Source organism: Nerophis lumbriciformis, linkage group LG31 (genome assembly GCF_033978685.3).
Source record: "Nerophis lumbriciformis linkage group LG31, RoL_Nlum_v2.1, whole genome shotgun sequence".
Classification (NCBI taxonomy): Eukaryota; Metazoa; Chordata; class Actinopteri; order Syngnathiformes; family Syngnathidae; genus Nerophis; species Nerophis lumbriciformis.
The window spans coordinates 7133281-7160480 of NC_084578.2; the positions used below are offsets into that span (position 1 = coordinate 7133281).

The 27200-nt window shown below is 42.0% G+C and overlaps 1 protein-coding gene across 2 annotated transcripts in view; it reads right to left on the bottom strand.

Annotated features, from left to right (window-relative positions):
* thsd7ba (thrombospondin, type I, domain containing 7Ba) overlaps positions 1 to 27200 on the bottom strand; it is a 518989-nt gene that overhangs the window by 483500 nt on the left and 8289 nt on the right. For both annotated transcript variants that reach the window (XM_061926051.1, XM_061926050.1), the window contains exon 2: positions 1496 to 1672. In XM_061926051.1, the coding sequence (XP_061782035.1) occupies positions 1496 to 1655 (160 nt within the window). In that variant the 5' untranslated portion in view covers positions 1656 to 1672. The remainder of the gene's footprint in view (positions 1 to 1495; positions 1673 to 27200) is intronic.

A 27200-nucleotide genomic window follows, 5' to 3' on the forward strand; every position in this document is an offset into this window, starting at 1 on the left:
GGGACCCGGGGTGGACCGCTCGCCTGTGCATCGGCTGGGAACATCTCTGCGCTACTGACCCGTCTCCGCTCGGGATGGTGTCCTGCTGGCCCCACTATGGACTGGACTCTTACTATTATGTTGGATCCACTATGGACTGGACTCTCACAATATTATGTCAGACCCACTCGACATCCATTGCATTCGGTCTCCCCTAAGGGGGGGGGTTACCCACATATGCAGTCCTCTCCAAGGTTTCTCATAGTCATTCACATCGACGTCCCACTGGGGTGAGTTTTTCCTTGCCCTTATGTGGGCTTTGTACCGAGGATGTCGTTGTGACTTGTGCAGCCCTTTGAGACACTTGTGATTTAGGGCTATATAAATAAACATTGATTGATTGATACTTGCCAACCTTGAGACCTCCGAATTCGGGAGATGGGGGCGGGGTTGGGGGGGGGGCGGGGTTTGGTGGTAGCGGTGTGTATATTGTAGCCCGGGAGAGCTAGGGCTGCAAGGGATTATGGGTATTCGTTCTGTTGTGTTTATGTTGTGTTACGGTGCGGATTTTCTCCCAAAATGTGTTTTTCATTCTTGTTTGGTGCAGGTTCACAGTGTGGCGCATATTTGTAACAGTGTTAAAGTTGTTTATACGGCCACCATCAGTGTGACCTGTATGACTTTTGATCAGGTATGTCTTGCAGTCACTTAGGTGTGTCTGTAGAAGCATCATACAACGTGTGACACGCTATTTGTATGGAGAAAAAGCGGATGCGACGACAGGTTGTAGAGGACGCTAAAGGCAGTGCCATCACGGCACGCCCTCAATATTGTTGTCCGGGTGAAAATCGGGAGAAATTCGGGAGAATGGTTGCCCAGGGAGATTTTCGAGAGGGGCACTGAAATTTGTGAGTCTCCCGGAAAAATCGTGAGGGTTGGCAAGTATGGCGTAAGGACCGGCCTCGAAGCACAGCTGGCAGGTGATTGGATTACCCAGCTGGGGCTTATCATCCAATCACCTGCCACACTTATTTGGAAGCAGCCGGGCCGAGACACCGTTCTGGGAGTTGGAGTTGCAGACAGACACTACTATGAATCCATTCATTCGTCCATTTTCTACCGCTTATTATATATTATAGTTGCGGGGGGCGCTGAAGCCTATCTCAGCTACAATCGGGCGGAAGGCGGGTACACCCTGGACAAGTCGCCACCTCATCGCAGGGCCAACACAGATAGACAGACAACATTTACACTCACATTCACACCCTAGGGCCAATTTAATGCTGCCAATCAACCTATCCCCAGGTGCATGTCTTTGGAGGTGGGAGGAAGCCGGAGTACCCGGAGGGAACCCACGCAGTCACAGGGAGAACATGCAAACTCCACACAGAAAAAACCCGAGCGCAGGATTGAACCCAGGACCTTCGTATTGTGAGGCAGACGCACTAACCCCTCCTCTACCGTGCTGCCCAAGTCTATGAATCAACACGTAAAATAACATCAAAACAAGTCGTACCTGTTTTCCATGAGAACTGGTGATCCATATGAAAGACAATGTCCGACTGGACTGGGACGGAGAAGAGAGACAAGAGGACGAAGAAACTGAGGAAGTTCCCAGTTCGCCGTGCCCAGGCAATGACCCCAAAGTCATCCTTTAAAGTCATAGTCCAGCTCATTGCTTCCTCTCTTACTCCTGGGGAAAGAAAGACAAGTCATCAGGCACTCACTTTTAAAGGGGAACATTATCACATTTAAAATGGTTAAAACCATTAAAAATCAGTTCCCAGTGGCTTATTATATTTTTCAAAGTTTTTTTCAAAATGTTACCCATCACGCAATATCCCTAAAAAAAGCTTCAAAGTGCCTGATTTTAACCATCGTTATAAACACCCGTCCATTTTCCTGTGACGTCACATAGTGAATACAAACAAACAAACATGGCGGAAAGAACAGCAAGCTATAGCGACATTAGCTCGGATTCAGACTCGGATTTCAGCGGCTTAAGCGATTCAACAGATTACGCATGTATTGAAACGGATGGTTGTAGTGTGGAGGCAGGTAGCGAAAACGAAATTGAAGAAGAAACTGAAGCTATTGAGCCATATCGGTTTGAACCGTATGCAAGCGAAACCGACGAAAACGACACGACAGCCAGCGACACGGGAGAAAGCGAGGACGAATTCGGCGATCGCCTTCTAACCAACGATTGGTATGTGTTTGTTTGGCATTAAAGGAAACTAACAACTATGAACTAGGTTTACAGCATATGAAATACATTTGGCAACAACATGCACTTTGAGAGTGCAGACAGCCCAATTTTCATCAATTAATATATTCTGTAGACATACCCTCATCCGCGCTCTTTTCCTGAAAGCTGATCTGTCCAGTTTTGGAGTTGATGTCAGCAGGCCAGGGAAGCTAGGGTCAATGTGAGCCGAGACATCCAGGGGGTTTAGCTCGCTCGTCTGCGGGAACAAACTGCCGCCATTGCTTGCCGTGCTACCGAGGTCCTTTGTCCCTGAATAGCTAACACACTCCGGCAGATTCAATGGGGGTCTGGCGGCAGATTTCTTTGACTTTATCGTTGGAAATCAGAATCAGAATCAGAATCAGAATCAGCTTTATTGTCAATACTTAAGGTAACGAGATTGAGGCCATTCCATACAGTGCGATGTGTGCATGCTAGAAAAACAATGTGCAAATATATAAAAATTTAAAAAATGTAGAAGTGCAATGAATATGGTGTGAAATGAATATATACATGAAAAAAGAAAACAAAAACAGGGTGGTTGGTGGAATGGGTTATTGCACCGAAGAGAAGGCAGTTATGAGGGACAATGGGGCAGTCCGTTCAGGATGGTTATGGCCCTGGGGAAGAAGCTGTTCTTTAGCCTGTTTGTTTTGGTTTTAATGCACCTGTAGCGCTTCCCAGAGGGCAGCAGGTGGAACAGGTCAGAGCCAGGGTGGGTGCTGTCTTTGATGATGGCACTGGCTCTGTTGAGGCAGCGGGAGGTGTAGATGTCCGTCAGAGAGGGGAGAGGGCGGCCGATGATCTTCTGAGCCGTCTTGACCACTCTTTGCAGCCTCTCCCTGTCTGCTGCAGTGCAGCTGCCGTACCATACCGTAATACAGTAGGTCAGTAATATCTGCTTTGAGTGTCGCAGGATATCCACACATTCTTGCCATCTCTGTCGTAGCATAGCTTTCGTCGGTAAAGTGTGCGGAACAAACGTCCGATTTCTTGCCACTTTCGCATCTTTGGGCCACTGGTGCAACTTGAATCCGTCCCTGTTCGTGTTGTTACACCCTCCGACAACACACCGACGAGGCATGATGTCTCCAAGGTACGGAAAACAGTCGAAAAAAAAACGGAAAATAACAGAGCTGATTTGACTCGGTGTTTGAGAAAATGGCGGATTGCTTCCCGATGTGACGCCACGTTGTGACGTCATCGCTCCGAGAGCGAATATTAGTAAGGCGTATAATTCGCCAAAATTCACCCATTTAGAGTTCGGAAATCGGTTAAAAAAATAAATGGTCTTTTTTCTGCAACATCAAGGTATATATTGACGCTTACATAGGTCTGGTGATAATGTTCCCCTTTAATACATAAGGTAGAACAGGGGTGTCCAAACTTTTTCCAGTAAGGACCGCATGCATAAAAGGGATGCAGAAGCCACTTATCAATCAATACTAAACCATCTGAACACAACATCAATATCTTAGCTTTGGGTTATTAGTAACAAATGCCCTAAATCAGAGGTCCCCAACCACCGGTCCAGGGACCGGTCCGTGACACATTTGCTACCAGGCCGCGCAGAGACGTTAAATAATTTAAAACCGACCGCATTTTCTCATACTTAACTTTCGCCAGTCCCAGCAGACACACCACCAATAAGCTTGATCATCAATGTTCTATAAAACTCCTGATACAAAGACGCCATTTTGCTATATTTGTTACATCTTTGTTACATAGGACGATGCACATTTATAAACAATCTAAAGGTGCCAAATCGCCATACTTGCCAACCCTCCCGGATTTTCCGGGAGACTCCCGAAATTCAGCGCCTCTCCCGAAAACCTCCCGGGACAAATTTCCTCCCAAAAAACTCCCGAAATTCATGCGGACCTGAGTGACGTGTTGACAACACACAACAACAGCGTCTACCGTAAAGCAGTTCGTCTGCCGTAAACAGCAATGTTGTGACACTTTTAAACAGGACAATACTGCCATCTACTGTACATCCATATGTGACCCACCCATAATGTGTCACATTTTTGTGTTCATTTATTTATTTTATTTTGTGGTTTGAATTCGTTTTAGGAGCTGTCATTACACATTTATCAGTATTCTCATTGGTCAGTAGGGGGCAGTAGGGCGTTTCTTCCCAATTGAATACTATCACCTGCAGACCGGAAGTGTCTTGTCATTCTGATGAGCGCGACCAGTCTGTGAACAATTGAAACGTCCTGTGTGCTTTTTCCTCCTGCATAACAGGTTAGTTTTGGTGAATCAACTCACTGAATAATATCCATGTGATCTTTATAAGTTTAAGTACACATTCTGATGGTGGAGCCTAACTCTAAAGTGTTTGTGAGTTGTAGTTTGTATTAGTGAATGAATCCAGTGCACAGCTGCAGTAATCAATACAAAAAGGCGACGTGAGTGCGCAATGTTTATATAGGAACTTCTGATCCTAATTCAGACTCCCAAATTAGAGCTCCCGTTTTCTTATGGATTTTAAAATGTATATTTGTATAATGTGTGTGTTCTGAAATAGTGACAGAGAATAGAACAAGGATGGACAATTCAACCCTTAACTCAACAATGAGTAGATGAGTGTTATGTGTGTGTATATGTGTAAATAAATGAACACTGAAATTCAAGTATTTATTTTATTTATATATATATATATATATAGCTAGAATTCACTGAAAGTCAAGTATTTCTTATATATATATATATATATATATATATATATATATATATATATATATATATATATATATATATCTCTTAACCACGCCCCCGCCCCCACCTCCCGAAATCGGAGGTCTCAAGGTTGGCAAGTATGCAAATCGCAGCCAAAAGCTGGGTTCCATTTGCAGTCCGTGGCAGGTTGATGACCAGTGGGGGTATATCAGTGCCCAAAGCATGGGTAAGATCAGGGCAGATCAGGAACGAAGTGACCATAGTAGTTAAAGTGCATAAGGCAGATGGAGAAGTGCCAAATTGTTGCATATAATAATTGTGTTTAAGGTAGAAAATACACATCTTCTTTGGCCTGGTAAGTTAAAGTGCTGGTATTATTGCACATTGTCCTATTACACAAGTCGTTAGCAATAACAGATGTATTTATGCATGGGAAATTGAACCAAAAAAAAGCTAACATTAGTGTATCTACATATGAAATATTCCACAAAATTTGAATACATAACTTTTAGAAGGGAAATAAAAATCCACAGAAATATATTGGAACTAATGCCATGCTTTTGTCCTTGAATGTGATGTATCACCTTTAACCCATAAGTTTCAAGTTTCAAGTTTATCCACAATACCATATTACGATTACAACGGTAGTGAATATCCATTTAAGGATGGTGGTAAGTGAAAGTCTACCCCGAAGCCACATGTGACAATGCTAATCCTCTAAAGAAGAACTAGCCATTCACATGAAGCATTAGAGATAGGTGGTGTCGGAGGCAGATATTTACATATATCCGAATTTAAATGTTACTTCTTTTGATTTCATTGTCATATTACAAAACAGCTAGTGTTTTTCTTCCAAATGTGGTCTTTTGGTTGTCTGCAAAACTGTGTGCTTAACCTTTAAGTGAGGAATGTTAGAGAGAGCGATAATAAGCATTTGTTTTGGCTAGAGAGAGATGACTGCCTGCGACTTAAGAGGGCAGAGGGTTTTGGGTCGGGAAAACAGACCATCTTAGCGGGGCGAGCCGAATGTTCTATGCTGTCTCTGTAATGTATATCTGCAAAGCTTTGCAAATATATTACAAAATACCTATTCTGTCTCTGGTGGTTTTTCAACTCAGCTTTAAGTGTCGTAAAGAGCTTGGGAGCGACTTGTGACTTGAATTCCCTGGGAGGAACAACTGGTCAATAGGTATGATTTCAGTTTCTTTTTGAAGTTGGAGAATGAATCCAGCATCCTGAGGATCTCATCAAGCCGGTTCCAGATCTTTGGTCCCCTGCAGTACAAGCCAGTAGACAATGTTTACCTGATTTTAGGTCACAGTTACGAGTGTTGTGGGCATGCTGGGGACGATAGATAGGAACCAAGCTACAGAGCCTGAGATTCAGCCGGTGGATGACTTGATAGGTTAGACAAGCATTGTGATAAATATTGAACTCTTGTCAGTCTTAGGAGATGATAATTATGGAATAGATGTCGAGTGGGGGCATTAAACTTGGACCATGACAGGGCCCGTATGATTTTCTTTTGCATGGATTCTAATTTGGCAGCGCGATGACAGAGGGGTTAGTGCATCTGCCTCACAATACTAAGGTCCTGAGCATTGGCGTTGTTAGGCCTATTTTAGGGGGGCTCAAGCCCCCCTAAAATGTTCTTAAGCCCCCCTAAGTAATTTGGTGTTAAAAAAAAAAAAAAAAAAAAAAAAAAAAAAATCATTTTTTTTATTTTATTTAATTTTTTTACAAATACATGCCGACATATTCATTATAAAGTGGCCCGAATATGAGTTTAAATAAATAATCATATAACCTGTCATTATTCACTCAGTTTTCCCTCACTTCATAGCGTAAGGTAGAGAGCCCCTTTAGTACGAAAATGCCCACATCACTCAAAATCCAGTCCACATTTTCTCTGCGACCTTGCTTGCGGTCCTTGGACTTGTTCATATAGAAAATGCCCACATCACTCAAAATCCAGTCCACATTTTCTCTGCGACCTTGCTTGCGGTCCTTGGACTTGTTCATATAGAAATTGCCCACATCACTCAAAATCCAGTCCGCATTTTCTCTGCGACCTTGCTCGCGGTCCTTGGACTTGTTCATATAGGAAATGCCCACATCACTCAAAATCCAGTCCGCATTTTCTCTGCGACCTTGCTTGCGGTCCTTGGACTTGTTCATATAGAAAATGCCCACATCACTCAAAATCCAGTCCGCGTTTTCTCTGCGACCTTGAGTTGAGTTGAGTTGAGTTTGAGTTTATTTCGAACATGCAATCATACAACATGATACATCACAATCTCCAGTTTCTCTATTCAACATGTTCGAAAAGGAGTAGGAAGAAGCAGAGCTTATTTAATCCTACCCCTTTTCTTTTACATAACAGTTGCTAAAACTTTTGTTCACTTCCTGTTCTCAATTTATTCACAATATACTCCATAAGTAATCACAATAAAAATAAGTAAATAAATAATAATTGGTGAAGTAAGTTACATTTCATATGTTGAGATAAGTAAGATTAGTTTGTGAGTGAAAGAATGAAAGAATGGAATGAGAATGAATGAGTTAAATAAATACAGAATGTTTATCATGGTTCTTCTTCTTTATACTTTGTAAACACTTTAAATTTGAAGAGTTTCTTGAAGTGAATCATATTAGTACATTGTTTGATTGCTTTGCTTAATCCATTCCATAATTTAATTCCACATACTGATATACTGAAGGTCTTAAGCGTTGTACGTGCATACAAATGTTTTAAATTACATTTCTCTCTAAGATTATATTTCTCCTCTTTTTTTGAGAAGAATTGTTGTATATTCTTGGGTAGCAGGTTATAGTTTGCTTTGTGTATAATTTTAGCTGTTTGCAAATTCACTGTCGTAGAATTTCAGTAAATTCCTTGCTTGCGGTCCTTGGACTTGTTAACATAGAAAATGCCCCACATCACTCAAAATCCAGTCCGCATTTTCTCTGTGACCTTGCTTGCGGTCTTGCAGGTGTACGAAGCACATTAGCACACAGCACTGCAGACCAAGAACCTTGTGTCTGCAATTGTAAATAATTTAGTTTTTAAGTTTTGTGTTTCTTGTAGAATCTATATAAAGTAATATACATTAGCCTATTGTTAAAATAATGAAAAAAACATCATTAAATATATTTGTTTTATTGTATTGTTACATTAATAGCTGTTGTATTATTATAGGATGGCTTGTTAAACATTTCATAGGATTTTCAGAGGGTGGAAAAACCAAGACATTTATTATAAAATGTAAAATGAATAAATATATAAAAAGAAAAACAATGGTTTAAAGCCATCGTCCCGGAGAGCATTTAATTTTGTCCCGTGCATTTTTTTTTACCGTCCCCGGGACGACGGGACTACGTTAATCTCAAGCCCTGGAAGTTACATTTTATTGTTTGCGTTATTTGTTTCAGCATTGCACTTTGAAGATGGACCCTCAACTCTTTGACAGCTTTGGGCCCGAGTGTGTGAATGTGAGTGTGAATGTTGTCTGTCTATCTGTGTTGGCCCTGTGATGAGGTGGCGACTTGTCCAGGGTGTACCCAGCCTTCCGCTCGATTGTAGCTGAGATAGGCTCCAGCGTAGAAAATGGATGGATGGATGGATTCTAATTTGTGAAGGTAGCTAGGGAAAGTGTTATACCAGATGACATTACAGTAGTTTAGCTGTGGTTCAAAGAGAGTTTTGTATAGAGTAAGGAAGATAATGACGAAGGTGAAAGAACAGGCCAACATATTTGGATAATTTGTTTAGCAGATGGCTAATGTGACATTTGAAATTGAGGTATTCGTCAATGATGACCCCCAGGAATTTTGTGGAGTTCAGTATTTGTCCGGTTTTTATTAGAACAAAATAAAATACAATGTGTTTTATTAACATTAAGTGAGAGCTTATTACTTTGGAACCAGGAATCCACTTTCACAAGTTCTGAATTGACAGTTTCTTGTAGATCAGGGGTGCTCACACTTTTTCTGCAGGCGAGCTACTTTTCAATTGATCAAGTCGTGGGGATCTACCTCATTCATATATATAATTTATATTTACTTATTTATGAAATATATGTTTTTGTTAATAAGTTAAAGGTGTTTAATGATAATGCAAGCATGTTTAACACATATAGTTAATATTGTTAATAAATTAAAGGTGTTTAATGATAATGCAATCATGTTTAACACATAGTTAATATTGTTAATAAATTAAAGGTGTTTAATGATAATACAAGAATGTTTAATACATATAGTTAATATTGTTAATAAATTAAAGGTGTTTAATTATAATACAAGTATGTTTAATACATATAGTTAATATTGTTAACAAGTTAAAGGTGTTTAAAGATAATGCAAGCATGTTTAACACATATAGTTAATATTGTTAACAAGTTAAAGGTGTTTAATGATAATACAAGCATGTTTAATACATATAGTTAATATTATTAATAAGTTAAAGGTGGTTAAAGATAATACAAGCATGTTTAACACATATAGTTAATATTGTTAATAAGTTAAAGGTGTTTAAAGATAATGCAAGCATGTTTAACACATATAGTTAATATTGTTAACAAGTTAAGGTGTTTAAAGATAATACAGGCATGTTTAACACATATATATTCCTTTATTTCATGAAGACAAGAATATAAGTTGGTGTATTACCTGATTCTGATGACTTTTGCATTGATTGGAATCAGACAGTAGTGCTAAAAACGTCCGCATTTTCGAATGGAGAAGAAAAAAGTCCTCCTTTCTGTCCAATACCACATGAAAGTGGTTGGTTTTTGGCATCTTATTAGTCCAGCTTCCGTACTCCTTTGTATACACTGTACAAGAAATACATTGTCGGCAAACTCCGTAGCTTGCTAGCTTGTGCACGCCAGCTTTCTGAGACTCGTTTTGTTAGCGCAACTGTGCAACTGTGCAGTCGGTATTTGGAATTTTGACGACAGGTACGGCGCCAGAGTCTGTTGAAACAAGTGTTTCTCGCCTTCCAGTCGGTAATTTTAATGAGCTGGCAGCAGCCAGCGTCATCTCAGAAGACCCTCGGGTGCCGTGAATGTCAATCAAGTGACGAAAGTGACGTCATAGTGAAGATTTATGATCGCTCATTTTTAGGACTATTTTTTTAATGCCTGGCTGGTGATCGACTGACACACCCTCCGAGATCACCTGTTGTAGATCGAGTAGGCTCCTGTGTGAGGTAAACAAATTTGTATCGTCAGCAAAAATGATTTTATGAAAAGTTTCGGAGGAGTTGTATAGGACGAAAAGGAGAGGCCTCAAGATGGATCCCTGGGGAACCCCATCATTTATGGTCAAACAGGGTGAGTTGTGATCATTGACGCATACACATTGTTGCCTTCCATATAGGTAAGAACGAAACCAATGGAGAGGCACCCCTCTGACACCATAGTGGTATAGCTTATACAGTAAGATCTCAAAGTCTATTGTGTCAAAGGGCTTCGACAGTATCCATCAGATACTAAAGCCAAAAAAAAAAGCCCACAGGCAGTACTGCATCAAAAAGTGACATCAATGTGTAAAGGATATCACCACATGGGCTCAGGAACACTTCAGAAACCCACTGTCAGTAACTACAGTTGGTCGCTACATCTGTAAGTGCAAGTTAAAACTCTACTATGCAAAGCCAAAGCCATTTATCAACAACACCCAGAAACGCCGCCGGCTTTGCTGGCCCGAGCTCATCTAAGATGGACTCATGCAAAGTGGAAGAGTGGTCTGACGAGTCCACATTTCAAATTGTTTTTGGAAACTGTGGACGTTGTGTCCTCCGGAACAAAGAGAAAAAGAACCATCCGGATTGTTAAAGGCGCTAAGTTGAAAAGCCAGCATGTGTGATGGTATGGGGGTGTATTAGTGCCCAAGACATGGGTAACTTACACATCTGTGAAGGCACCATTAATGCTGAAAGGTACAATAAGAGCAAAATACAGTCCACCGCTTGGTGAAGCTTCAGGTGTCGATGGGGTACCAGAAGTTCTCAAGTTATTTAACCTTGACAACATGTTCTTAACTTTATCTAATAAGCTAAGGTAAAGTGCCTCATTCATCAGTAATAAAGTAACTAACAAAATCATCTTGAACCTTATACAGCCAAGTTTCTTAGACCAAATCAAAATGGTTTCCGACCTGGGCGTTCTATGACCTCACACATTCGAGCTTTGCGGCGCCTTATCGAAGGAGTAAAAAGTAACAACCTAAAATCTGTTATCTCTTTTGTAGACTTCAGAAAAGCGTTTGACAGTATTCACGGAAAAAATATGTCTGTGATATTAAGAGCTTACGGAATTCCAGAAGGAATCGTAAGAGTAATAGGTAACCTCGACAAAAACACTAAAGCAAGCGTATCAACACCAGAAGGAGAAACAGAACTGTTTGATATTATTGCAAGAGTCTTACAAGGCGTCACGCTGACCCCATATTTGTTTACAATCCTGTTAGTTTACGTTATGAGACAAGCTCTGGGAGATGATGAGGAAGATCTAGGTTTCAGATTACATCCGTGAAGAACCGTTACAACCTGTGATCATGTTTTTGCTGACGACATAGTCTCATAGCTGAAGAAATCAAACAAGCACAATCAGTCCTGTCATGACAAGAAGTTCATGCTTCAAAATTCTGGCTTCATCTAAACAGAAAGAAAACTGAACTTGTGACATTCAACCGTCAAGATTCTGTCAATATAAAAACAACAAACAATTAGTACGTGGTGAAGAACTTTAAGTATTTAGGTTGGATGGGAAGCACAGAAAAAGACATTGAAGTTAAAAAAGTGTTAGCATTGAGTGTATGCTAACTTCTTTCGGTACCGATCGGGTAGCAACAACCATTACCTTCATTGTTAGTTGCCTCTTGCTGGCGTGTATTTACGATTTAGAATGCTCAACAAAGAGAATAACATGTATGTTCTTCAAGGTTCAAGGTTCAACTTTATTGTCCCCACGGGGAAATTTGTCTTGGGCACAGTGCATCATTGCTTTCTTAACATACACAAAAAACAACAGAACAAAAACACAAGCACAGACACAACCACAACCAGACAACTAACATTTAAACATCAGAACATGGAGCTTGATAGACATAGGTGGCACTTTGATGTAGGCATAACATCTACAGTATGGAGATAAAGATAAAGTACCAGTGTGCATTGCACTAGAGCTCATGGATAAAGTGTTGTGTGCTAAAGTGCTATGTGTTAAAGTGCTATGTGCTAAAGTGCTATGTGCTAAAAAAGTGCTAACCTACGTATTAACATTCTATTGCACATTGTTGGTCAGCTTAATGGAGGCTGGGACAAATGATAATTTAAGGCGGTTAGATTTGCATAGTGGGACCCGGAGTCTTCTCCCTGATGGCATGGTTCCATATTCAGGGAAGAGTGGGTGTTGTGAGTTGGAAATAATTTTCTTAGCTTTTTTCCTAACTGCCTGCTCATAGATGCTCTGTATAGGCTCATATTATTTCCTCCCTATGATTTTCATTGCCGTTTTATGCATGCCGGCCCGTTTGCTTTTTGGCTTAACGGTTAGGTTGCCAAACCATGAGGTGATGCCGTATCTATTGATGCTCTCTACAATGGCACGGTAGAAAATCATCATGATGTGGCTGCTTACGCCGTACAATCTTAATCTTCGCAATAAATATAGCCTCTGTTGCAGTCTATTGCACAGTTTGTCAATATGTGTCTTCCAGCAGAGAAGATTATCAATATGAACCCCTAAATATTTATGTAAGGATACCTGGGTGATTTCCTGATTTTTGATGACCACTGGCTCATGGTCAGTCACTTTCCTCGGATCCAAAACCATTTCCTGTGTCTTGGTCACATTTAGAATAAGATGGTTGGTATCACACCACCTAATAAATAGGTCTATCTCGTCTTGGTACACAGAGGGGTCCGTATCCTTGTGTAGAAGGCTTAGGAGCACGGTATTGTCCGCAAATTTCACCATATAATTGTTAGGGTGCACAGTCCTACAATCATTGGTGTACAATGTAAACAGTGTTGGTGATACAACGTAACCCTGTGGGACGCCTGTGTTGCAGTGTTTGGTGTCTGACAGTGTTCTGTTGACCTTCACTTGCTGTGTTCTGTTTGTTGAAAAAGAGTGGAACCATTTGATCAAGGTGGAGTTTACACCCATGTCTTTGAGCTTCTCCAAGAGTATGTGAATTTGCACTGTATTAAAAGCTGAGTTGAAATCAACAAATACAATTCTAGCATAAGCTTTTGTGTTCTCAAGGTGCTTGGAGATAAAGTGCAAGGTGCAAAGGATTGCATCATCAGTACTGCATTCCTGCTTGTACGCAAACTGGTCCATCCATCTATCCATCTTCTTCCGCTTATCCGAGGTCGGGTCGCGGGGTCAACAGCTTAAGCAGGGAAGCCCAGACTTCCCTCTCCCCAGGCACTTCGTCCAGCTCCTCCTGGGGGATCCCGAGGCGTTCCCAGGCCAGCCGGGAGACAAAGTCTTCCCAGCGTGTCCTGGGTCTTCCCCGTGGCCTCCTACCTGTCGGACGTGCCCGAAACACCTTCCTAGGGAGGCGTTCGGGTGGCATCCTGACCAGATGCCCGAACCACCTCATCTGGCTCCTCTCGATGTGGAGGAGCAACGGCTTTACTTTGAGCTCCCCCCGAATGACAGAGCTTCTCACCCTATCTCTAAGGGAGAGCCCCGCCACTCGGCGGAGGAAACTCATTTCGGCCGCTTGTACCCGTGATCTTGTCCTTTCGGTCATGACCCAAAGCTCGTGACCATAGGTGAGGATGGGAACGTAGATCGACCGGTAAATCGAGAGCTTTGCCTTCCGGCTCAGCTCCTTCTTCACCACAACGGATCGATACAGCGTCCGCATACTGAAGACGCCGCACCGATCCGCCTGTCGATCTCACGATCCACTCTTCCCCCACTCGTGAACAAGACTCCGAGGTACTTGAACTCCTCCACTTGGGGCAAGATCTCCTCCCCAACCCGGAGATGGCACTCCACCCTTTTCCCGGAGAGAACCATGGACTCGGACTTGGAGGTGCTGATTCCCATCGCAGTCGCTTCACACTCGGCTGCGAACCGATCCAGTGTGAGCTGAAGATCTTGGCCGGAGGAAGCCATCAGGACCACATCATCTGCAAATAGCAGAGACCTAATCCTGCAGCCACCAAACCAGATACCCTCAACGCCCTGACTGCGCCTAGGAATTCTGTCCATAAAGGTTATGAACAGAATCGGTGACAAAGGGCAGCCTTGGCGGAGTCTAACCCTCACTGGAAACGTGTCCGACTTACTGCCGGCAATGCGGACCAAGCTCTGACACTGATTATACAGGGAGCGAACTGCCACAATAAGACAGTCCGTTACCCCATACTCTCTGAGCACTCCCCACAGGACTTCTCCAAGTCCACAAATCACATGTAGACTGGTTGGGCAAACTCCCATGCACCCTCAAGGACCCTGCCGAGAGTGTAGAGCTGGTCCACAGTTCCACGACCAGGACAAAAACCACACTGTTCTTCCTGAATCCGAGGTTCGACTATCCGGCGTAGCCTCCTCTCCAGTACACCTGAATAGACCTTACCGGGAAGGCTGAGGAGCAAACTGGTACACATCTAAATTTGGCTTGACATCCTTCATGAGCAGTGACACAACAAATTTTTCAAAACATTTCATAACAATCGAAGTGAGAGCTACGGGACGAAAGTCGTTGTTTACTGTGACACCGGGCTTTTTAGGCACTGGAGTTATAATTGACTTCTTCCACAGAGCTGGAACAGTGTGAGTGTTAAGTGACTGTTGGAATATTGGACACCAAGCTGTAGTTTGTTCCTCTGCACAGCTTTTGAGCAAAAAAGCTGGGAGGCCGTCAGTTCTCAAGTGTTCTTGTCTCACATAGTCTCACAGAATCTCCCCTCCCCAAAAAGGGCAGTTCCCCTCTGAATTATTTGTGATCTCGCCTTTAATTTGTTTTTGATTGATTGATTGATTGATTGATTGAAACTTTTATTGGTAGATTGCACAGTACAGTACATATTCCGTACAACTGACCACTAAATGGTAACACCCGAATAAGTTTTTCAACTTGTTTAAGTCGGGGTCCACGTTAATCAATTCATAGTATGGTTTACCGTAGGGATGTCCCGATCCGATATTTGGATCGGATCGGCCGCCGATATTTGCAAAAAAATGCGTATCGGCAAGGCATGGGAAAATGCCGATCCAGATCCAGTTTAAAAAAACTCCGGTCCGTGTTTTCCAACGCACCGATTTAAATAATACATTCCACTTTTCTGCTGCTCCCTAATTTCCGTTCCGCATTTTCCAGCACACCTTCAACACATCCACAGGTCTGTGGATTCTCACGCAGTTGCTTTTAGCTGCTGGCATTACACGACAGGCTCTTCTCACTCTTTCCTGTGTCTCCCTCTCACAGACAGCAAGCGCACCTTCTTACACACGTCACATACTGTCACGTCATACGTCACATACGTATACGTCCTCCTCGAGCAGAGAGGTAGCAGCATGGCTAACGTTAGCTGTGATGCTAGCGCAGACGCTAAGGTGCACGCCTGCTCAATCGTCCTCTGCGCACGGCAAATCTATGCAACGCACAAAATCAAATAAAAAAATAAGCGCATAACAATTTTCGACACACGGACGCGACAGAGAAAACAGTTTTCGTCATCATTGTTCAAATATTGTGACGTCTGTCGAGACGCTTATCTCCATTCGGTGCCACACGTCCACACCATCAAAATGCTGAGGCAAACATTTCCAGATCAACACCGTATGAAAAAAATAGTGATTTTTTTAGTTGTGATTTCCTTCTCTGCATGAAAGTTTAAAAGTAGCATATATTAATGCAGTATGAAGAAGAATGTTTTAATGTAGACACATAGAAAAATCATACTGCTGTGATTATATGCATCAAGTGTTCATTCAAGGCTAAGGCAAAATATCGAGATATATATCGTGTATCGCAATATGGCCTTAAAATATCGCAATATTAAAAAAAGGCCATATCGCCCAGCCCTAGTTTCAATGATGCCATTTCTGTTTGTCATGTATAATTTTGTCTATTTTGTGTTTATCTTTGATTAAACAGGTCAGTTTCTTGTTACCAACCATTGTGTATTATTCAAACTCCCCTAATTCAGCTGGCTAGTTGTTATCAAGAGTACTAAAACCCTTTTCAACATGATTCTGACAACTAAGTAGGCTAAATAACTTTAAACTTTAATACATGCTCGGATAGGCCAGTATCGGTCAGTATCGGTATTGGATCGGAAGTGCAAAAACAATATCGGTATCGGATCGGAAGTGCAAAAACCTGGATCGGGACATCCCTAGTTTACCGTGAATATAATCAGAATGCAACATGGAAGAAAAAAATATCTGAATTTCTAAACAATCTTTATAGAAATTAAGAAAATGTAACAATATCAAAAAGAATAATGAAAGTATTCCCTTTTCACTAGACACAATTGTTTGAGCATTCAGACCTCTCAATCCAGTCATTTGGCTTTTTGCCCCTTGTCTCTAAGGCAGTGCTTCCGAAATATTTTCTGTTACGCCCCCCCCTAGGTAGAAGGAAATAGTTTGCGCCCCCCCTACTCTCCACGTGACTATAAATAGTATAATTTGTGAATAAAAAAGTGTTATAACAACCATATTTTTCGGACTATAAGTCGCTCCGGAGTATAAGTCGCACCGGCCGAAAATGCATAATAAAGAAGGAAAAAAACATATATAAGTCGCACTGGAGTATAAGTCGCATTTTTGGGGGAAATTTATTTGATAAAACCCAACACCAAGGATAGACATTTGAAAGGCAATTTAAAATAAATAAAGAATAGTGAACAACAGGCTGAATAAGTGTACGTTATATGAGGCATAAATAACCAACTGGTATGTTAACGTAACATATTATGGTAAGAGTCATTCAAATAACTATAACATATAGAACATGCTATACGTTTACCAAACAATCTGTCACTCCTAATCGCTAAATCCCATGAAATCTTATACGTCTAGTCTCTTACGTGAATGAGCTAAATAATATTATTTGATATTTTACGGTAATGTGTTAATAATTTCACACATAAGTCGCTCCTGAGTATAAAAAAACTGCAACTTATAGTCCGAAAAATACGGTATATCTCTGCTAGGGATGTCCCGATCCAGGTTTTTGCACTTCCGATCCGATACCGATATTGTTTTTGCATTTCCGATCCGATACCGATACTGACCGATACCGATACTGACCGATACTGGCCTATTGTATTAAAGTTTAAAGTTATTTAGCCTACTTAGTTGTCAGAATCATGTTGAAAAGGGTTTTAATACTCTTGACAACAACTAGCCAGCTGAATTAGGGGAGTTTGAATAATACACAATGGTTGGTAACAAGAAACTGACCTGTTTATTCAAGGATAAACACAAAATAGACAGAATTATACATGACAAACAGAAATGGCATCATTGAACTAGGGCTGGGCGATATGGCCTTTTTTTAATATTGCGATATTTTAAGGCCATATTGCGATACACGATATTTATCTCGATATTTTGCCTTAGCCTTGAATGAACACTTGATGCATAAAATCACAGCAGTATGATGATTCTATGTGTTTTGATTGATTGATTGAGACTTTTATTAGTAGGTTGCACAGTGAAGTACATTTTCCGTACAATTGACCACTAAATGGCAACACCCCAATAAGTTTTTCAACTTGTTTAAGTCATGATACAGATATATACTATCAGATATATACTATCATCAGTCATCACACAAGATAATCACATTGAATTATTTACATTATTTATTATACGGGGTGTGGAGGGGGGCGCCGGATGTAAGTGTCAAAAAGACAGCCAAAAGAGTTTGATATGAGAATAAATCTAAAATTAAAATATAGGGTAGAAATGCACCCATTTGCAGGAAATATAGTCTTGATTTTCAAAATTTTCTTTCAAGGCTTGCATGTCTACATTAAAACATTCTTCTTCATACTGCATTAATATATGCTACTTTTATACTTTCATGCAGAGAAGGAAATCACAACTAAAAAAATCACTAATTTTTTCATACGGTGTTGATGTGGAAATTTTTGCCTCGGCCTTTTGATGGTGTGGACGTGTGGCACCGAATGGAGATAAGCGTCTCGACAGACGTCACCATATTTGAACAATGATGACGAAAACTGTTTTCTCTGTCGTGTCCGTGTGTCGAAAATTGTTATGCGCTTATTTTTTTTATTTGATTTTGTGCGTGGCATAGATTTGCTATGCGCAGAGGACGCTTAAACAGTGCGCAATTGCACAGGCGAGCACCTTAGAGGGAGCGTTGCTCGCACGGCTGCGCTAGCATCACAGCTAACGTTAGCCATGCTGCTACCTCTCTGCTGGGAGAGGACGTATACGTATGTGACGTATGACGTGACATACCCGAAGATCTCAACGGTGGAGCAGGCAGAAGATGGTAGCAGTGAGAAGCACCACAATGGCTGTAAAAGCGGACGAAGGCTAAGGGAGCACACCCTGACAGAAAAGCAAGCTGGTGGCGGCAAGCTTTGAGGCGGTTTCCCAAAAACCTGGATTCCGGCAGCTTCCTGCAGTTGTAAGAAGATGCCGGTCGTCTAGGGTCTCCCTTGCCACTGGAACGATCTTCTTACAATCAAGGTAGTGGCGTTGGGAAAAGCGCACCCCTCATGCCACTCTAAAAACCATCATTGCGCAGGTATCTTCTTTACCTGAGTCTCCGACCTCAAAAGATCGGACTTTTCAAACATCAGCAGACTCATAAATAAAAGAAGATGGTCATCATCGAATCGATGGACAACCATAAGCAAGTAAGCATGACGTGACAGTATGTGACGTATGTCGTGACAGTATGTGACGTGTGTAGGAAGGTGCGCTTGCTGTCTGTGAGAGGGAGACACAGGAAAGAGTGAGAAGAGCCTGTCGTGTAATGCCAGCAGCTAAAAGCAACTGCGTGAGAATCCACAGACCTGTGGATGTGTTGAAGGTGGGCTGGAAAATGCGGAACGGAATATACGGAGCTGCAGAAAAGTGGAATGTATTATTTAAATCAGTGTGTTGGAAAACACGGACCGGAGTTTTTTTTAAACTGGATCTGGATCGGCATTTTCCCATGCCTTGCCGATACGCAATTTTTGGCATATATCGGACATCCCTAGAATACAAACAGAAGATAACTGAAATATGTCAATTGCATCATGTTACTAATGATCCGATTGATTGATTGAAACTTTTCTCAGTAGATTGCACATTTCAGTACATATTCCATACAATTGACCACTAAATGGTAACACCCGAATACGTTTTTCAACTTGTTTAAGTCGGGGTCCACGTTAATCGATTCATGGTAAATACTATACTGATACGATACTGATACCATTGGCATCAATATATGTTAGAATGATGTCTTGCCTTCCTTGTGTATTATTGAATCACTACTACACACTGGTATAATGTCTAGTCTGCTTTTTAACCATAAACAATTAGTTAAGGCCTTTCAGTGTACAGTAAAAGTGGAGAGGTGTTGACGTCAAAAGGAGACTTAAATCAGGGTGTAATAGAGGGGATGTGTGCCTTTTTACAACAGCTTATTTATTGCTCTCTGCTACGACATGGATCCCTGCCCTAACAGTGTTAGGGATTAGTCCTGAATTCACTGGCCTTCAATGGTGTTTCACTGACAGTAAAATGAATCACAACTGAATTTAATCCGCATGACACCACAGAAATGGAGGAAACAATGGTAGGGTGTTTTACAATAGATGAATTGCTCAAGTGTGAGTATTGTGACGTTATGCTCTTTCACAACAAATTCACCTAACATTTTTTAACGTCATTGACGGATGCTCATTATGACAAGCCACACCTTTTGACTGCGATGCTGACAAAAAACATAAGAAACAGGCGAAACGGAGCAAGATGAGCCAGCAACAGTCAGCAAACAAAAAGTGATTTGTGTTACGGTGCACTCTACAAAAGTGTGGCGTAGCCACAGAATGCGATGAAATCTTAGTAGGTGCAGTCAAAAAGAGTATTTATCGCAATAGAAGGGAAGCCCAGTTGTAGCAGCAAGATAACAATCAAAGTATGAACAAAAAACGCAAAGGATGGCTCCTTGTGGAAACTCACCAAAATAATGTGTACAATGAGGTAGGGCTGCGCGATTAATTGAAAAATATTCAAAATCAGACAATAAAACTGCCTTGTCGATTATTTTGATAATTTCCCCCTTGTAATTCTCTGTCTACTAATAACCACCATCCCCCTCCAGTACAGTACTGGTTGTAGAGATGTCCCGATCCGATCCAAATATCGATCCAATCGCCGATATTTGCCAAAAAATGTGTATCGGCACGGCATGGGAAAATGCCGATCCAGATCCAGTTTAAAAAAAAACTCCGGTCCGTGTTTTCCAACGCACCCATTTAAATAATACATTCCACTTTTCTGCTGCTCCCTAATTTCAGTTCCGCATTTTCCAGCACATCTTCCACACATCCACAGGTCTGTGGATTCTCACACAGTTGCTTTTAGCTGGCTCTTCTCGCTCTTTCCTGTGTCTCCCTCTCACAGACAGCAAGCGCACCTTCTTACACACGTCACATACTGTCACGTCATACGTCACATACGTATACGTCCTCTCCCAGCACAGATGTAGCAGCGTGGCTAACGTTAGCTGTGATGCTAGCGCAGCCGTGTGACCAACGCTCCCTCTAAGGTGCGCGCTGCTCAAGCGTCCTCTGCGCATAGCAATTATATGCCACGCACAAAATCAAATAAAAAAATAAGCGCATAACAATTTTCGACACACGGACACGACAGAGAAAACAGTTTTCGTCATCATTGTTCAAATATCGTAACGTCTGTCGAGACGCTTATCTCCATTCGGTGCCACACGTCCACACCATCAAAATGCGGAGGCAAAAATTTCTACATCAACACCGTTTGAAAAAATTAGTATTTTTTTTAGTTGTGATTTCCTTCTCTGCATGAAAGTTTGAAAGTAGCATATATTAATGCAGTATGAAAGATAATGTTTTAATGTAGACATGCAAGCCTTGAAAGAAAATGTTGTAAATCTAGACTACATTTCCTGCAAATGGGTGCATTTCTACCCTATATTTTAACTTTAGATTTATTCTCATATCAAACTCTTTTGGCTGTCTTTTTGACACTTACATCCGGCGCCCCCCTCCACACCCCGTATTATAAATAATGTAAATAATTCAATGTGATTATCTTGTGTGATGACTGTATTATGATGATAGTATATATCTGATAGTATATATCTGTATCATGAATCAATTTAAGTGGACCCCGACTTAAACAAGTTGAAAAACGTATTCGGGTGTTACCATTTAGTGGTCAATTGTACGGAATATGTACTTCACTGTGCAACCTACTAATAAAAGTCTCAATCAATCAATCAAAACACATAGAATCATCATACTGCTGTGATTATATGCATCAAGTGTTCATTCAAGGCTAAGGCAAAATATCGAGATATATATCGTGTATCGCAATATGGCCTTAAAATATCGCAATATTAAAAAAAGGCCATATCGCCCAGCCCTAGTTCAATGATGCCATTTCTGTTTGTCATGTATAATTTTGTCTATTTTGTGTTTATCCTTGAATAAACAGGTCAGTTTCTTGTTACCAACCATTGTGTATTATTCAAACTCCCCTAATTCAGCTGGCTAGTTGTTATCAAGAGTACTAAAACCCTTTTCAACATGATTCTGACAACTAAGTAGGCTAAATAACTTTAAACTTTAATACATGCTCAGATAGGCCAGTATCGGTCAGTATCGGTATCGGTCAGTATCGGTATCGGATCGGAAGTTCAAAAACAATATCGGTATCGGATCGGAAGTGCAAAAACCTGGATCGGGACATCCCTAACTGGTTGTGTAGTTAAGACGACCAGACTCCTGGTGTTGCAAAACAAGAAGGATTCCAGAAACCTGGCAGAAGAAGTCCTAGCCAAGAAACACACGAACACAGACGCGTCATGGTGGAAATATAAAACAAAGAGCAGCTTAATTCTGAATCTAAAAGTTAAATTTGAATGGTGAATCCAGATATTCCTTGGGTTCATTTTAGTTTTCAACTATCCCATATACTGTAGGCTCTACAAGAATTCAAAGTCTGGAAGTTAACAAAGGTGGCATGGGAAAAGGGAGTCATACCAACGACATGTTGAACGGCAGGGAAAATCTTGATTCCAAAGAGAAGAACTCCTCAAATATCACGGAATTCTGCAAAATCAATCTTCTGAATGTGGAAGGAAGCATTTTCTTCAGGATTGCGGCCCAAAGGCTCTTGACATTCCTACAGAACAGCAACTTTGTCTACACCTTTGTGCACAAGGCAAGGATAATTGGATTATTAGAATGTCTGGAGCATGCAAATGTCATCTGTCACAAGATACAAATGGCCAAAAAGGAAAAGAGCCAACACCTTTGGGTCAGTGCCGCACGATATGGTGGACAGCCTTCAAGTTCCTTTGAGTCTCAGAGAGCCTCACACAGCTGGCCAAATCCTACTTCCAGAACCTTCAGTTCTGCGTAACAACACAGGCTAGTACAACTGCCTAGGACCACCTGGAAGTGGGCATAATGACCATCTCTTCACTTGCGTTCACCATAGCAATAGAGCTTGTCATTCAAGGTGGTTGGAGGGGAACATTTGAAGAGCGGGCTTCGGCTCCCCCCAGTCAGGGCGTACATGGATGACATGACGACCATAACAACAACAAACATATGCATCAACCCCCTTTAAGACCAACACCAAGTAAACATCGAATGGACACAAATGTAGATTAAGCCCACCAAATCCCATAGTATCTACATTGTTAAGGGACAACTCACCAATGATAGGTTTCACATAAATGACGAGCCTATACCAATAATCCTGGAGAATCTCATCCAAAGTTTCGGACATTGGTACAGTGCAGACCTGAAGGAATCTAAACAGATAGATCAACTGCTCTTCTAGTGAAGCTCCTGTGCTTGCAGTTTTGTCTTCTGTCTCGTCTCATTTGGCCAATTTCCTTGCTACTCGGCTGGTGAATGCGCAAGAAAGGAAGTGGCTTGGACTTCCAAGGTGCCTCAGCAGCATAGGATTGTATGGGAACGGGACCCTCCCTCTGCCAATATCGGGCTCGGTGAAATAGTACACATTTACCAAAGCCAGGCCAGAAACTGCCCTCACAGAATCCTAGGATTCATTTGTTCAAGGAGCAGCCCCTGTACGAGCAACAGGCAGGAAATCGAAGCCAAATGCAGCAATAGTGGAAGCAAATTCCGCCCAGAGACACTGGAACATCTTGGGGCATGTACAGCGTGACAGAGTGGGCCTTGCGATGGGAACACCAACACCCATGTGGAAAAAGGTTGCCCCATCTGAATTTCAACATTTGGTGGTGGAAGAGCTGTGCCATCCGGAGAAAACAGCTAGATTTTACAAAGCAGTCTCTTAAGCCCACCAAAGTGGATTAATGAGATAGGACGGCATGGAAAATAGGAAAATCAGATGGGGTGAGGTATGGATTTTCATAATCAGAGCCACTTATTATGTCCTTCCCTTTCCATCCAACCTACATTTTTGGTTTGGAGAGGATCCGACCTGTCTCCCGTGTACAGCCACTACAAACCTCAAGCATATCCTGGTGGGCTGCAAGGGAAAGATACACATGGCGCCACAACCAATCATTTAGGTGTTTGGCCGCAAAACTGGAGCAGAAGAGGGTAACCACGAACACCTTGCCCCTATAAACTCAGGCCACTGTCCCACGGCTAACATTCTTCTTCATTCAAGGAGATAGACACGGTAACAACCGAAAAGCAGCACACTCAACACAGTGAGGGATTTGGAAATGCGAGTGTAGCTCAGCCAGGGGCTCCCATGCCTACCCAAAATCACAGTGTGGGCGTATCTCCTTTGCTGAGCTGACGTTCCCTTGGAAGGATGACACTGATGAAATATACAAAATGAAAAGGCTGCACTACGACGAGAGATCGAGGCCGGAGCGTAAAGGTGCGTCTCGTGGATGTGGGCTGCACAGGCTTTGTAGCCAGCCCCATCACAAGGCTCCCGGAGGAGGTGGGGATCAGAAGCCAGACCCAACAGAAGGCGATCAAACAAATTGCTATTGTCACTGAAAGGAGAAGCCACTGGCTGTAGCTGAAACAAAGAGACACTACATGGGCTGCAAAATGACAGCACAGAGCCACCAATCAACCGACCCGGGCCTGATCAACCTGTGATGGGCCAGCTTTGGACGAGAGTGTATTGTGCCGAAACACCTAATGAGTTGGGGGCACACAACTGATGATATGCAGTCTGGCGACCTCTAGTGGTCATTGCCATTCCCAACCCCACTTAAGATGATGTCTCTCCAAATTTGTGCCATTTCATCAGGAATCGTGAGAACTAGTCCTATTAAGCAAGCATTCTAACATTTAGATTTAACATTTACCATTAAGATGCAACATTTCAATTTAAACATTAAGATAAGATTTAGATTCAAAATTACGATTTAGATGTAACATTGAGATTTAACATTAATGGGTATCATTTAGATTTATCATTCAGATTTAGATTTAGATTCAAAATTACGATTTAGATGTAACATTGAGATTTAACATTAATGGGTATCATTTAGATTTATCATTCAGATTTAGATTTACCTTGCGGCCACGTGAGATCGACAGGCGGATCGGTGCGGCGTCTTCAGTAATGCGGACGCTGTATCGATCCGTTGTGGTGAAGAAGGAGCTGAGCCGGAAGGCAAAGCTCTCAATTTACCGGTCGATCTACGTTCCCATCCTCACCTATGGTCATGAGCTTTGGGTTATGACCGAAAGGACAATATCACGGGTACAAGCGGCCGAAATGAGTTTCCTCCGCCGGGTGGCGGGGCTCTCCCTTAGAGATAGGGTGAGAAGCTCTGCCATCCGGGAGGAGCTCAAAGTAAAGCCGCTGGTCCTCCACAACGAGAGGAGCCAGATGAGGTGGTTCGGGCATCTGGTCAGGATGCCACCCGAACGCCTCCCTCGGGAGGTGTTTAGGGCACGTCCGACCGGTAGGAGGCCGCGGGGAAGACCCAGGACACGTTGGGAAGACTATGTCTCCCGGCTGGCCTGGGAACGCCTCGGAGTCCCACAGGAAGAGCTGGACGAAGTGGCTGGGGAGAGGGAAGTCTGGGCTTCCCTGCTTAGGCTGCTGCCCCCGCAACCCGACTTTGGATAAGCGGAAGAAGATGGATGGATGGATGGATGGATTTAGATTTAACATTTACTGCAGATTTAGCATTTGGAATTACAGTAAAACTTTGATTTAGCAATTATATTAAGCAATTATATTTGACAATTATATCCATTTAATTTTTTTACCTGAAATGTGAAGAAAATTCGCCACCGTATTTTCTGGACTATAATGTGCACTTAAAATCATTTTATTTTCTCAAAACTTGACAGTGCGCCTGATAACCAGGTGCGCGTAAAGTAAGGAATAATTCTGGTTTTACTTACCGACCTCGAATCAATTTTATTTGGTACATGGTGTAATGATAAGTGTGACCAGTAGATGGCAGTCAAACATAAGAGATACGTGTAGACTACACTATGATGGCAATATGACTCAAGTAAACAACACCGACATGTTATATGTTCCATTGAAAATATAGAACATTACACACGGCGCTAAAAAGTCTATCAAAATGTTTTAGTGCTACTTTGGTAAGTTATGAAGCCGCACCGCTTGATGGATTGTCGGCACCTTAAACATACGAGTATTATTATGGTGTGTGTATAAGGTAAGACATTATCCGGCGTTTTGTTTCGCAATATTAAGCAAAAGCAACTTTTCTTACCTTCTGGTACCTGCTGATCTGTATTTGGGATCTGCATAAATCCTGAAAAATTGTGCGCGTCCGTCTTTGTAGTCTGTATCGACGCCATAGTCGATAAGCTTCTTCTCTTTCTCCATCTTGTTATGGTGACATTCATCCTGCGCTGTTGCCATTTCTAATATAAAGTAGTGTAAAGTTCTAACTTATCTGTCAGTAAACTCGCAATGAAAGCACTAAAACATACCGGTGTAGTGAGTTTACATAATTCACCCAAGGAACATTAGTTATTAGAGAGTTCCGGTCGGACGTTTTGTCACGGGACACATTTCCGGCCTTGTTGTTGTTTTCGGATGAGGAGATGCTGCTCCGTTATTGATTGAAGTAAAGTCTAAATGTGATTAAAACAGTTAGCTCCATCTTTTGACACTTCTTCCACTCCCGTCCTTGCACACTACACCGCTACAACAAAGATGACGGGGAGAAGATGCTGCTGAAGGTGAGCCACGTAAATAAGACCGCCCACAAAACAACACATCCGGAAGCGACTGTCAGAAAGCGGCTTGAAGATGATCTGTAAAAAATAATCAATGCAACATTTTGACCAAAGAAACACCATTACAAGGAAGTGTTTTCAATTTAGAAAAATAAAAATGATAATATGACTCCTTTAGTGCACCCTGTAATCCGGTGAGCCTCTATATATGAAAAAAGCTCGAACATAGACCATTCATCGGCAGTGCGCCTAATAATCCGGTGCGCCCTATGGTCCGGAAAATACGGTAAATGTGAGAAAAGTAACCTAAAAGGTAGATAAGTGTCAATGCATTTTTAAATGTAGCACTCCATGACACACATACAGTATACACTCCAGCACAAAACACATGCAATGATCCAGCGATTAGCAAACGCTGCTGCTCAATGTAAATAGTGCTGATTACTAATTCCCCACACATACGCCACCAGTTCAAAGCAGAGCTGCTGCCAACAATTCAAAACAGAAAATGCGAAATACAAAATAAGAGTCAGCAGTCAACAGGAAATAATACGCAATAGAAAATATGCTGGATCTGACAGAATTTCTAGGCGCAGTCAAGGTGTTGAGGGTATCTGGTTTGGTGGCTGCAGGATTAGGTATCTGCTATTTGCAGATGATGTGGTCCTGATGGCTTCATCTGGCCAAGATCTTCAGCTCTCGCTGGATCGGTTCGCAGCCGAGTGTGAAGCGACTGGGATGAGAATCAGCACCTCCAAGTCCGAGTCCATGGTTCTCGCCCGGAAAAGGGTGGAGTACCATCTCCGGGTTGGGGAGGAGATCTTGCCCCAAGTGGAGGAGTTCAAGTACCTCGGAGTCTTGTTCACGAGTGAGGGA